Below are 14799 nucleotides of genomic sequence, written 5' to 3'. Positions count from 1 at the left end.
ATACATGAATTGCAGTGTTCCCTTTGTCCCACCCCTATCTTGATGCGTTATTCTAAATATCCCATTCCCATTTTTTGTCCTTATTGCTGGCTCAGGTACATTATATACATTTTTACACTCAACTGTCTCACTGATGTCTGGATATCCACTTCCCCCCCTCCTTGGTAGTTCTAGTTTCCCTGGTTCTGCACATCCATTTTCACTTCATTCAGCAACACTTTTTCCAGTCTCCGCACACCAAGTCCATTCAAATGCAGGCCATCCATCTTGTATAAGTCCTTTCGCCCATCAAACTCATTCCACACGTCCACAAATTCCACACCACACCGTCCGCATAACCTGCGCATAATATCATTTGCGATTATGGCCCTCCTTCTAAACTCCTCTCTGTCATACCGCGGTAACAGACTCACCATTCTAACTCTGTCACTCTTTTCTTTCGCTACCTTTAACAATACTTTCAAGTCCTCTCTCATAAAAAATTTATCACCTTTCAATTCATTCGTACCAGCCACAATTGTTATTTCTTTCACCCTCTGTTTTTGCACTCTAATGCTCTCACTTACATCCTTAAATTTCGCACCCGGTAAGTACGATTTTGTTACACTCCCATCTATTACTCCTCTTAATAACGAGTCACCATACAACAGATGATATGATAGTGGTCTATAATCTTTTAAATGGTGTTATAGGATATTGTCTGATGAAATTTTTTATTATATGGAAGGTGGGGAGAGAATACAGAGAAGTTAAGTTTGTTCACAGTCAAGAAAGTAAGAGCTAGGTTTTTCTCCCAGAGCAGTGAGTGAGTGTAATAGTTTGCCTTTAAGGATAGTGAGTGCATCTCGTGTGAATGAATTTAAGGGAAGGTATGACAGCTGGTTTGGTTGATTTATAGCCTCCCTAGATGAGTCCTTGACTCCCTGGAGGTATCAGATAATAAGGCAGGCTTGAGTTTTTGCCCCCCCCCCCCCAATATATCCTCATACTTAAAATCCAGGAGACATGCACCACTTTAACCGTTTTTGCCCCCCCCCCAATATATCCTCATACTTAAAATCCAGGAGACATGCACCACTTTAGCCACTTTTCTGTGAACCGTTTCCAAATAACTCATTATGTTCTCAAAAATCCAAGTGACACAATCTGAGCATTAGTATATGGACTACAATAATAATAGTAAGACCTGATCAAGACTATGCACAGAGGAATTGTCATCTCTTTACTTTTACACATTAGTAGCCTTCTCATCATCACCATAATATGGTGCACTGTCCTTGCAATTCTCAAGTTCTTATCTACCATCACTCTTAGGTCACTTACCTTTCTTTCAATACATTTTCACAAACTGAATACACAACATCCTATCCATGCCTTCCAAATTTCAAAACACCAAAATGTAGTCTCGTTCATCTGGTCATAGAGAAGATCCAAAAATGTTAGTTTTATTCCTCATGGCTCTTCCCAATGTTTCATCTAAATCTCTTCCAAAAACTATCAAAAAATCTAAGTTAAACAAGCACACCATTAATGATTTTCTTGTTCAAGAACATTGCTTCCCCACAGATAAATTGCTGTTATCCACTGGTCAGCCAATCTACTACCCACCTCATTAATTCATTATCCAAAATCCCATAGAAAATATCGATATAATATAGTATATAAATATCCCTTGTCCAATACATCTGTAATATGTAAGTAAATTACTAGAATTGTATCTGAAGTTTGATTCAGGTCCTAGGCTCTACCAATCTCCCTAGCACCTGAATCAAACTTCAGATACAAGCATGTAATTTGAAACTCAATGTTATCAAATTACCCACTGAATTTATTCAATCCACCCACTGCTGCTTTAGAATTCTCCCCATTTAAAGACTATGTCAAGGCTACTACCTGGAACATTCTTTTAAAACATATAGTGACATGTTGCTATTTCTACTGCCTTATTAACATTAACTTTACCTAATTGTTCATTTATATCTCTTACTCAGTTACTGCTAATCCTTCCACCATTAGAATTACTCAAACTTTGTATGATATCATTCACCGGCATGAAATACTTGAACCGGTATTAAATATTTAACCTTTGCAGTGATTATCTGTTTGATTATGAGAGGATATATCAGGTGATGGAAATAACAGTCTTTCTTCTACTTTTTTTTTTAGTATCACACATATACACACAAGAGAGAGATTTCAAACTTATGGCTCTGTAACATTAATATCATGTATAGACAGGGGGAAAAAGGAATTTGCTATTGATATTCTTATCTCCCCCCTCAACAGATAAGAGAGTCCATGGGAACACTTCTTTATGAAGGCTGTACCAGAAGAGAATACAGGTAAACAGAATGAAAGTGTGTGTGTGGGGGGGGTAGGAATATTCTTTTGTTCATATTAATGCAGGGGAGTAAAGAAATTATACATTCAGCAGAGCACATTTACTGACCACATACGTAGAGAATATAAAATGAGATTTTTTTTGTAGATAGATAGGCTATACAGCTCTTGTACTGTACTTTTGCTTTGTTTACCTTACCAAATATATAAATTTTCTAGCCTGCACATTATACATCCCAGGTAATCACCTCATGGTCACTCTCACCAATTGGTGGATGATTATATGAGATGTATATCACAAAGTATATCACAGATGTATATCACAGAGGTCCAGCAATGCGAGGACCTCTGTGAGAAAAGGGTATATGTGGAATACAGGTAAACAGAATCTAATCACCCCCTTGGAACTACAAGGGGGGTGATTAGATTCTGAAAGTGATTATGAAGAGCTCAGGACAGCTTGCGGGTGTAGTGTGGAATGAGGAGTTAGCTGGAAAAGAGATCAATGCAGCTTGGGGAATTTTCAAAAAACTGTTTAGTAGTTGCAATGTCTAAATGTATTCCAAGGGTGAGAAGGTTAAATAAGGTAGATGAATAAAGAGATTAAGCATGCGATACAGAGAAAATGGGCATTGTGGAGGCAGCATAAGAGAAGTGGAAATAACCAATTCCATGAGGACTACAAAAGACCAAGCAAGGAGGGTGACTTGGTTGGTGAGGGTAGCTAAAGACAGGTATGAACAGCAGTTGGCTAATGAAGCCAAAAAGAATCCTAAGGAGTTCTTTCGATATGTAGCCAGCAAAAGAAAGAATAATTATGGAAGGATGATACTGATTGGAGAAAATGGTATAAAGACAGCTGATGAAGAATGTGTGGTGGAGATACTTAATGAACAGTTTATATAGATCTTTCAATCTTGTGAATGTGACTTCATGGAGGGATTGAGAGCAGTTGATGATGGGGAGGAGAGACTGACTGTAGGTGAGCAAGAGGTGTATTGGGAGTTGAGTAAACTAGATGTTAATAAGGCTGTGGGAATTGATAATATGTCACCACGTATTCTGAAGGAATGTGCCAGGGAGTTGACACCTGCCTTGACATATTTTTTTAATATGAGTCTTGCACTCGGTCAAGTTCCTAAGGAGTGCAAGGAGGGCAAGGTTGTGCTACTTCATAAAGGAGGTGATCGAACTCAAGCATCAAACTATAGGCCTATCTGTGAGTGAGGTGTTGTGATTAAGTTGTTGGAGAAGCTTGTGAGAACTAGGATCCAGAGTTGGGTTGATAACAATGGTATTATCTTTGATGGACAGCATGGATTTGCTAAAGGGAGGTCATGTTTTAGTAATCTACTTAGTTATTACAATAAAGTGACTGCTTCCTTGGACAGAGGAAAAGGATACACAGTAATATACTTGGATTTCGCAAAGGCTTTTGATAGAGTACCTCATGATAGGTTGACTGTCAAACTAGAGCAGATGGGGTTGGATATTAGATTGGTGCATGGATTGGAGACTGGCTATCTGATAGGTATCAACAAGTTGTGTAAATCACTAGTGGAGTGCCTCGGGGGTCTGTTTTAGGTCCATTACTATTTAACTTGTAAAGTAAATCTTCACCTATATTAATGATATATGTGAAGATTTGGATGGAGATATTCAGTTGTTTGCAGATGATGCAAAGTTGGGACGAACCATGAAGTGTAGTGAAGATGTTGTGGCCATACAGGAAGACTTGAATAGATTGAGTGATTGGGCACGGAAATGGGGATGTGAATTCAATGTTGCAAAATGTAAGGTTTTAAAATTTGGAAAACAAAGATGGGATGCAGAATTTATGCTTGGTGAGAATATATTGTTGGAGGTAGAGGAAATTAGAGATCTAGGAGTGATAGTGGATAAGGATCTAAAATTTAGGGGACACATAGCCAAAATTGTGAAGACAACACAAAGGCTTCTAGGAATGATGTGGAGGGGACACTGACGTGTAGAAGTAGGGAGATTCTTGTTCCATTGTATAAGGCTTTGATTAGGCCACACATGGACTATTGTGCCCAGATTTGGTCATCGGGTTTTCAAAAGGATGAAGAGATGTTGGAAAGGGTCCAAAGGAGACTGACTAAGGTAGTTTCTGACCTCTGGAATGTCGAGTATGAGGAAAGATTGAGAAGATGTAATTTGCAGAGTCTGGTGGACAGGAGGAAGAGGGGAGATATGATAGAAACCTACAAGTTGGTAAGGGGTTGTTATAGGATCAATGCTGGAGAAGTTTTACAGAGAATAGTGGGAGATAGGAGAACTAGAGGTCATCCCTGGAAACTGTATAAAGAGGGTGTGAGTAGGGGAGTGAGAGGCAGGTTTTTTTCGTGCAGTTGTGAATGATTGGAATGCCTTGCCTGAGAATGTGGTGTCTGCAAAGAGTTTGAATGTGTTTAAAACATGGTATGATGAGCTGTGTGCATGTGATAAAAGGACCTCCCAGATGAGTCTTTGACTCCATGAGGTCTTGGGGTGGTAATAATAATAATACTATAACTGTTTACTGCATCTTGTTTATATGTTATCTCCCTCATACTGTCTCTATCATGCTTTCTTCCTGATTATCTGATTAATTTCACCCATCCATTTTACATCTACTTTATTTAACCTCCCTTACCTTTGGAATACTTTCAGGCATTGCTACCATTAAATATTCCATGACGAAGTAGAATAGCTATACGCACATAATTATTCTACTTGGGTACTTATAGTAATCTCTCATGTGTGTGATGCTAAAAAAAAAAAAAAGGAGATAAAAGATTATTTCCATCATTACCTCATATCCTCTCATAATCAAACAGGTAATCACTGCAAAGAATACTGGTTAAAGTATTTAATGCTGATGAATGATATCATTCATTCACGAGCTACAATTAAAATATTCAATGATTAGTGCTGCTGCCGCCCAAGCAGCACTAAGTTCAAAGCTATAATCAAAACTATAATCACTGGCCTTGTAGTTCTACATATCTTTTCTTCACAGCACTCTTCATATGGCTGACCACCACCACTCGGCTAATTAACTATTGGTCACTTTCCTAAACCAGAGCCAGATCTGAAACCTTGTTGACAATAACATCCTCTGATGCAATGACAAAATCTAAGACATGTACTTTCCATTACATAATGCCTAAGGCAACTAAGGAGTGTAATGTATGCTGCCTCCACATGGTGCACCCTGGATAATGCCAAATAGTCCACAGCAAGGATTCCGATTAATTGCTTCAGTTAATCATCCTAAATATGGAATTGCAACCTATGTAAAAGAAGATATTGAGAGTTGTAAACTCATGCCAACAAGTAACTACAACAGCATATTCTCAGCAACTATCCAAATAGCTGACACCATAATTACAAACATCTATAAACCCCTTGAATGCCACTTGGCCTGATCCCCCTTAACCAATCGACAACATCCACGCATGATACTGGGATATTTCAATAGCCATCACAATTTATGGGGTTATAACGAAAATGATGATAATGGTGAAAAGCTGGTGGAATGGATGGCAGACCAGAACTTTAACTTAATATATGATGCTAAAGATAGTTGTACCTTTTTTTCAGCTAGATGGCATAGAGGATACACTCCAGATCTTTGCTTTGTAACCAAGAATCATGATTCATCAAAGTCTCAGCATAAATAGAAAAGTTCTTGGGCCTTCTCCAAGTGATCAGCACAGACCAATCTTATATTCTCTTGGAATTCATATACCACTTATGTTGTCTGTCCCAAATCCTAGATGAAACGTCAATAAGGCAAACTGGAAGAACTTTGCTGAATAAGAAGATGCCAATATTAGGTTGAAAAAACCTATACCTAACATTTATGGTAGATTTATAGGAGTGATTAAAGAAGCTGCAAAGAAAACTATCCCTAGAGGTTACAGGAAAGAATATATTCTGGGTTGGAACAGTGATAGCAACAACCTCTATCATGAATTTATAGAAAAAGAAGACCAGACAGTATCTAAGGATCTCCTGCACTCCTTAGATAATGCAAGGAGAAGGAAATGGATTGAGACAATTGAAAACATCAATTTTACACATTCAAGTGGACAAGCATGGTCCTTTGTGCAGAGACTGGATCCTAGTGCATCAGCATCTAAGAAACAGTAACCTATTGATGTTGAAGAGAAGGCAAAACATATAGTTGCAACTTCTAAACACCTTTATGATCGCCAGTTTGTAAAAGACATCAGCATACAACTGTGGAAACTGAAGACATCCTTAAAACCAAACTCTACCCTTTCCAGACTGTTTACCATTGAAGAGGTAACAAAATACTTAAAAATGGCAAAGCTGCCAGACAAGATGGAATTTTTCAAGAATTTCTTAAAAATTTTGGCAAGAATGTCATAAAATGGTGAACTAATCCAGGGTTTCCCAAAATGGGCTCCAAAACTGAAATTCTAAGGCTCCGTGATCTTGTTTACAAACATTCACTTTTTTTTTTTAATTAATGAATTAATGATATGATGCTACAAGTTATGCCCATCATACGAGACTTTGAAAAACTCTGCAGTTTTTGAACTGCAGAGGTTTTCAAAGTTCATTTTAATGTTCATTTTAAGTTCATTTTAATGATTACCGTGCAGGTGTTTTGACAACTGCACTGTAATCATTAAAATGAACTTAAATTTTTCAAATTTATGGAGCACTAAATTGTAAAATGGTGAGTGTTTACTGAAATTTTCCTTTTTTTTTCATGTTTATTTTAAAGATTGAGTTGTGAGGGCTCCACAAAAAATTTTTGCTTGCTTTAGGGCTCCACTTACCAAGAATTTTGGGAAACCCTGAACTAACCTATATAATAACATGTTGGTTTCAAGAAATCTTCCCTCTCTCTCTTTAGAAGAACGAAAATAATAACCATTCTAAAACCAGGCAAAAATCTATCCCTAGGAGCAACCTACCAACCCATAGCTCTTATGAGTGTTACTCTTAAACTCATGGAAAGGATTATATTATACAACATAATATCTCCCAACATAAACAACCTAATACCTCCTGAGCAAGCAGGCTTCAGACAAGGAAGAGAATGTTATGAACAAGTACTGACTCTTACATCAATGATCGAGAATGATTTTGAAAGACATCTGAAATCTATTGTTGTGTTTATTGACTTATCAGCATATGACACAGTGTGGAGAAAGGGCCTGCTATTTAAATTTCTGAAGATGATTCCATGTAGAAGATTCGCCAACTTATTTCCATACCGTTTATCATTTGCCAACCTGGTTGACCGAGTGGTTAGCATATCAACTCTGAAGCCCAAAGGCTGCAGGTTCGAATCCCACCATGGGCATGGATGTTTGAGGTTGTCTGTGAAAATACTAGTGGTGGTGGTGGGTGGTAGATGCCATTGGTATAGTTGCAGTTCATTAGTTGGTGGATTGAGTGGTGGATAGAGTTGCAGAGTAGGTGTTCTCCCTTGATGATTCTTTGGACTCCCTAGAGGTGTCATGTAATAATAATAATAATAATAACAACTTATTGAACAATATGCTAATAACAGATAGATACAGGTATTTGCAGGCATTTCAAAAAGTCGACCACGCAATATTAATAATGGATTCCCTCGAAGCTCTGTACTATCTCCATTGTTGTTTAATATATATAATTTATGATCTCCCTCAAACCAGTTCAAGGAAATTTGCTTATGTAGACAACCTTGCAATAATCACACAAAGCACTAAGTTTAATGAAGCTGAAAAAATAATTACAAATGATTTGAAAATTCTGGACTCATATTTCAAACAGAGGCATCTAAATCCAAACCTATCAAACCTACTGTGTTCTTCAGAGATACATTATTGAACTTTAACAGTACAGCTAAATATTTAGGTACCTAGATATAACACTCACCTTTAAAGAACACCTAGTGAAAGTACCTCAGAAAATAAAAATTCATAATAACGTAATTCAGAAGCTGGCTGGTTCGACTTGGGGTGCAGATGCTGAAGCTTTACGTCTATTAGCTTTCGCCTTGGTTTATTCAACTGAGGATTACTGCCCCACAGTTTGGCCCAACAGTGTTCATACTTCTAAAGTAGACACCAAACTTAATCAAACAATGAGAATAATAACAGGAACTATAAGATCTACACCAAATTATTGACTCCCTGTCATCAGCAACATCGCACCTCCTAACTTACACAGAAAAGCAGCTCTTGCTAAATTATGGACAAAATTTAACCAAAATGTTAACTTACCTATCCACAAAGACATACAAAATCCCCCTTGCAAGGAGACTAAAATCAAGAAATCCTAGTTGGAGAACAGCAAAGTAATTAACAGATGAATCTTTCAACTTGACTGATAAATGGAAAGATGAATGGAACCAACACTATAAGAATCCCACATTAGCTATATCACAACCTACATCTAAACTACCCAGATTTGGACTACCATGTAATCTTTGGACAACCTTAAACCACATTAGAACTGGACAAGGCAGATGTAAGCACCACCTACATAAATGGAAATGGACCGATTCTCCTGCTTGTGACTGCAGCTATAACTCTCAAACTATTGACCATATTTTACAGAACTGCCCGATATATGCTTTTGAGAGCACTATACAAGATATACATAACGTTACAACAAAAGCTATAAACTGGCCTTGAAAAATTGAAAATTTCTTTGTAAAACTTTCTTTAACGTGGCTTTTAGTTGTCATACATCTGTTACATTGGTGTATTACGTTTCTCACTGTATTTTACCATGATACAATAAATCAATAATAATAAATAAGGACTATAATAAATAAGGAAATAAATAAAGACTAAACTGAATAGCTGTTGTAATAGATATGGTATGAAGGTCAGCAATAAAAAGACAAAGACAATGAAAATAGGCAGAATCATTGAAAATGTCAACTGTGTTGTGAATGGAGAACCTGTGGAACAAGTAAAACATTTCAGCTACTTAGGCACGATTTTTAGTGAAGATGGTAAATTAAATATGGAAATAGACAACAGAATCAACAAAGCTGGTATGGTAGGAAGTCAATTGAATAAATTCATATGGAGTAAGAGAGAAATTAGTCGAAACACTAAATTAGCTGTATACAAGACAGTGTTCAAACCAGTTTTAATTTATGGATCTGAGAGCTGGGTCAGAAGTAAAACACTTGACCAAAGACTAGAGACCGCAGATATGAGAGTCCTGAGAAAGATTCGAGGCGTGAACAGATGGCATCAATGGCAATATCATATTAAAAATGAGGATATTAGGAAAGAACTTGACATTGTCAGCATCCAGGAATGCGTTAGCAGAGCTAATCTCAGGTGGTATGGTCATTTAAATAGAATGGGAGAGGAAAGATTAGCAAAACAAGTGTTCTCTGCCAGGTTAGCAGGAAAACGACCCAGAGGAAGACCAAGATATAGGTGGATTGATACAGTACAAAGTGCCTTAGACGATAGAAATATAAGATCTGATAATGTTGGAGTCTTGACAAGTGACAGACTGATTTGGAGGAAAATTGTAGATAGGAAGTTAGTAATGATGTAATTTTTCATGTAGTACTGTCATATCCTGTACACCCCTTGAGGGTACATGGCAGGAATTTGATGATGATGATGATGATGATAATAAATAAGGCAACTGTCTCTCAGATTTTTGTTTTCCTTGCTCCTTAATGCTATCTCTTCATTCAAATATATATTTCCATAATTAAAATCGCCCATATAATGATCATTCACTTCTTATTTACTAAAACCATTGTTTGCATTAACTTTTATCACACTGACTCACAAACCAACCATACAAAAAAAAGTTGCTAATATTTTGTCACATTTCAAACTAACATCTTCAGAGACGAAAACACCTGCCACAGAACTTATAAGGCACTACATTCAAGTCATTGTAATTGTATTTCTACAATCAGAAATATACTAACAAATAATTATGATGTACCAATTAAGAAGCAGCACCATAATTAATACAGTGCTTATTTGTGATAAACAGGTAGTCATATATATATATATATATATATATATATATATATATGAACTCAATTCCTCTCCCACTCTAAACAAATCTGGGATAGATACACAGTACATGACAAGTTGGGAAACAATTTTCTGAGTGAAGACTCAAATTTTGCATATCAAAAACACTGATTAGAAGTTACTGTTAAGTCTAGGATGCATAAGATATTAAATTAATAATAATAATAATAATAAATCATACCTGAAATACCTTTCCATAATGTGTTGTAAATCACTAATGAGATCTTTTTCAGGATTTAAAAACTGTGCTCTATACTGAATTAACCTGAGAACAGATTCTTCCTGAAGTGAAATTTAAAAACAAACGTTAATATAAAAGCAATTTCCACAACTGGCAAGTACCATTTAAAATAACTACATGCAGTCAACTTTTACTACAGCAAAATTGTTCACTTTAACAAAACTGCTGAAAAGTCCTGATCAAAGTATAACAGAAAGCTGTGTCAAAATCCATTCATTATAGCAAAGTCGTGGTTCCTATGAGTTTGATATAGTGGAAACCAACTGTATTTCTATCCACTATTAGAAATATTACTTTTCGAATATGTAGATAAGTCACTACTTCTACTGATGCTAATTCACAAATAATTTTGATTTGGACTCATTTTTTTTTTTCTAACAAAAAAGTCAGCTTTTGTCTATCTTACCTTATGTTAACATTATCAATCTTATCATAGTCTGCCTGGCATTTTTTTTCTTATCCCTTTTGAAAATAATCTCAGCATCTATTCACCATGCATCTGAGTTACAATTATAAACAAATACCTAACACAAGATATAAAGAATACGGATATCATGATTTTTTGCTGAGTAAAAAAATTTGATAGCGTATGATAGTTATCATGATGCAGATTATGCTTCTGCATTTCTGGTGATAACAGAACAGAGAAGATTGTGATCCACAAACATACCAAGAACCTTCACAAAGTGGAGTCTAATCATGACTAAATCATATATATTTGAAAATGAAGAGTTGCAAATTATAAATATCATGATTATGAATTGTGAGATCACTTTTTCACAGTCATCTGCTAAGGAACCAAAAAACGACTCGTGGTAATTTTTTTTTTTGATTAATATGAAATGTTTCAAAATCTCTGGAAAATGGGGGCACCCTTCGTCCATATCAGTACCATCTTGGAAGGATGGATAAAATGTGCATATAATAAAGATCTGACTTAAAATCAGAACATGTTCACAATATTTAAAAAAAAATATATATATATATATATATATATATATATATATAAACTTTTCTATTAATTTAGTGTTCAAATAAGAAAAAATTTAGTATCCTTGTGAAACAAATAACACAAGACAAGATAAACACACAAGATCAAATATTCCTATCAAGAATTTTACAAATTACAAAAAAATATATACACAGTCATCCCTCAACTCATGTCTGGGTTCTGTTCCATCCGTCAGGACGTAAATCGATACGTTAAATCAACAGAGTTATAGGGGTTAGGGACTTAATAAGTATACTGTCGTTTTAATTTTTAAACCTTATTATAAAACTGTACTGTGTGTTACTGCTACTATAAAACAGGAGAATAATCACCCAAATCTTCCTCCACAATCACATCTTCATTACCCTCCCTGTGTGAATGATCAGGCTGTGGCTCTTCTGGTGTAACCTTTATTTTTTTTTATGAAAATGTAATGTGCTTTCCTTATTCCTCTTCTTTTCATCATAAATTTGTTCATAGCAAGCAAACGCATCACGAAACTTTCCTTTCTATTGGAAAAACTTTTATTGGGATTATATTGATCAAGTGTATATAATAAACTTTTTTTTTCCTTTCTATTATTAAGTAGCGTTCAATATTGGAGTACATGTCTTCAGTCATTTTGAGAATCGCTAACTGCAAAGAACATTTCTGCAAGACCCTTCACTGTAAATTGTTTAACTACCTCTTCCTGTTTCATTTTTCCCACTTCCCTTTCTCATTTTTCCTCTTCTGCAACAGTTGTTCTTCCAGTTCGACCAATTCCTCGTTGGTCAACTCTTCTTCAGGGGAACTTTCTATGAGTTGAATTATGTTGTCATCATTCACTTCAAGATTCAGGTTGTTTGCTAGGCCTACTATTACAAACTTCCAAAATCATGCACAAACCTTTTTAATGTCTTTTTCCATATGCACGTTTTTCGGTGACCTCTCATACATTGAGAGGTCACCGAAGCCACAGCAATATTTTTAATAGCATGATAATTGAATGTTTTCCAGAAATGCATGAGTCTGGTCATTTCCTTCAGTAGCAGAAATGGCTTGTGAAAAAGTTCTCCATAGGTAATAAGCCTTAAACACTGCAAAAACTCTCTGATCCACTGGATGGATCAATGAAGTAGTGTTTGGAGGGAAAAACATGAACTTGGCGAAGATCATTGCTATAAGACGGATGACCTGGGGCATTATCTAGAATTAATAAAATTTTAAATTCTACATTTTCTTTCACACAGTAGCTTTTTAATTCACTTGCATAACAGTTGATTAAGGCATCCTCAAACAATTTTTGAGTCATCCACGACTTCTTATTGCTCCGATAATGAACTGGGAGTATGCTTGCTAATATTTTTGAAGATTCATGGATTCACACATATCACAAATGGTTTCGGTTTATATCCAGCCATATTACCCGTAACAGAATCGTAATACGAGTATTAAGAACTTTGAAAGTATAGATTTTAGCTTTTTTTTGTGGATGAATGTCTGCTCGGGCTTTTTTTTCCAAAACAAGGACATCTCATCCATATTAAATATTTGCTGTGGCAAATAATTTTCCTGTGTAATAATTTTATCAAATTTTCCCACAAACTCCTTGGCAGCCTTCTCAGCAATTGCAGATTCCCATACATTTTCACATTATGCAGTGCAAAACGCTGCTTGAATCTCATGAATAACCAGAAAAAGCTTTGAATTTGTAGTCATAATTGGGTTCTGCTTTTTCCTTCAACATGTTGAAGAGATTTAGTGACTTAGCAGTTATGGTCACAGTGCTAAGGGGTATGCACTTTTGGTTCAGGTCCTCTATCCAGCAGCTTTTCTATATCACCGATAGGACCTTCTCATTGCTTTATCGCTATCGTCGATTTAATGGAAGCAGATCCTTTCACAGCTTCTAAGATATTATCCTTATTTTTTAAAATGGTTGTCACTGTACAATGAGACCATCCGAAGTCATGTGCGATCACACTGACGGACTTACCAGCTTCATGTTGCTTTATAACTTGCAACTTTGTTTCAAGATTAACTGCTCTGCTCACCTCTTTTTTTTCTGTGATTCTTCACTAGGTTTTTTGATTGTGCGTGTAGGGCCATGTTGCACAAAAATTCTCGAGATATTTAACTATAAATATACAACCCATTTCTCAAACACAAAATCAACAGAGGAACTGCTGAAGACATGTGCTGACTGCCGAGGGAGGTTGCAGGTGAAAGCGCTGTTGCCACTGTGCGTGCTCTACCTTATGCTCACTTGTGTCTTGTACGAAAGCATAGCCAAAAGTGTTATTTATTCCCTTGTGGGATCATGGACACATCTTCAAAAGGACGTAACTCGAATGGACGTTACGTCGAGGGATGACTGTATATATAATATTAACATCATTTCCAAAGCATTATAATATACTGATGGTAATTAGTTTTGAAATGTTTTAGCTGATTTTCACTGTCTGCAACAGTTGGTTAAGAATGATTTAGCCCATTACATTATGATATAAATAGCAGCAGAATATTATTATTATTACGGGCAACTCCAGGGAGTCATTAGACTCATCGAGGTAGGCCCTAAATCATATTCATCACAACTATTCGACATTCATACAGTATCTATCATACGTTGCCTTAAACTCCTTCACTGTCACAGCATCCACCACAGACTCTGGCAGCCCATTCCACTCATTCACCACTCTAAAAGTAAAAAACCCAGCTCTAACACTTTTACTAACCACACTTTTGCCCAGTTTCCATGGATGTCCCCTAGTCCTCCCACAACCAGCCCTGTTCTCAAAAATATCTTCTGAATTAATTTTATAGAAACCCTTCAGTAATTTGAATTCTCAATCATATCACCCCTCCTCTGCCTATCAACCAATTTTTGCAACCCACAAATCCTCAACCTGTTCTCATAAGATTCATTCCACAGACCTGTTTTTAATCTTGGTCACTCGCCTCTGGATCCTCTCAACCACCTCCCCAACAAGAAGAAACCTAGGTGACCAAATCTGGGCACAGTAGTCGAGATGGGGTCTTATCAAGGCTCCATACAGAGGAACAATAACCTGCTTGTCTCTGCTTATCAACGTATTCTTCAGCAACCAAGTAATTTGATGAGCTGATTTGGCCACTTTTGCAATGTGCCCCCTAAACTTCACCTCCTTATTCACCAACACTCCTAA

At 36.3% G+C, this 14799-nt stretch overlaps 1 protein-coding gene across 4 annotated transcripts in view; it reads right to left on the bottom strand.

Moving 5' to 3' along the window:
* Window positions 1–14799, bottom strand: part of gig (TSC complex subunit tuberin) — a 943661-nt gene that overhangs the window by 601445 nt on the left and 327417 nt on the right. For all 4 annotated transcript variants that reach the window (XM_090415521.1, XM_090415523.1, XM_090415524.1 and 1 more), the window contains exon 15: window positions 10579–10679. In XM_090415521.1, coding sequence (XP_090271647.1) covers window positions 10579–10679 — 101 coding nt within the window. The remainder of the gene's footprint in view (window positions 1–10578; window positions 10680–14799) is intronic.

Source organism: Typopeltis vanoorti, chromosome 3, assembly GCF_054136105.1.
Source record: "Typopeltis vanoorti isolate ZY-2024b chromosome 3, IOZ_Tvanoo_1.0, whole genome shotgun sequence".
Taxonomy (NCBI): domain Eukaryota; kingdom Metazoa; phylum Arthropoda; class Arachnida; order Uropygi; family Thelyphonidae; genus Typopeltis; species Typopeltis vanoorti.
Note: the sequence above shows the minus strand (reverse complement) of the source record. Positions and strands in the feature narration are given on the sequence as shown.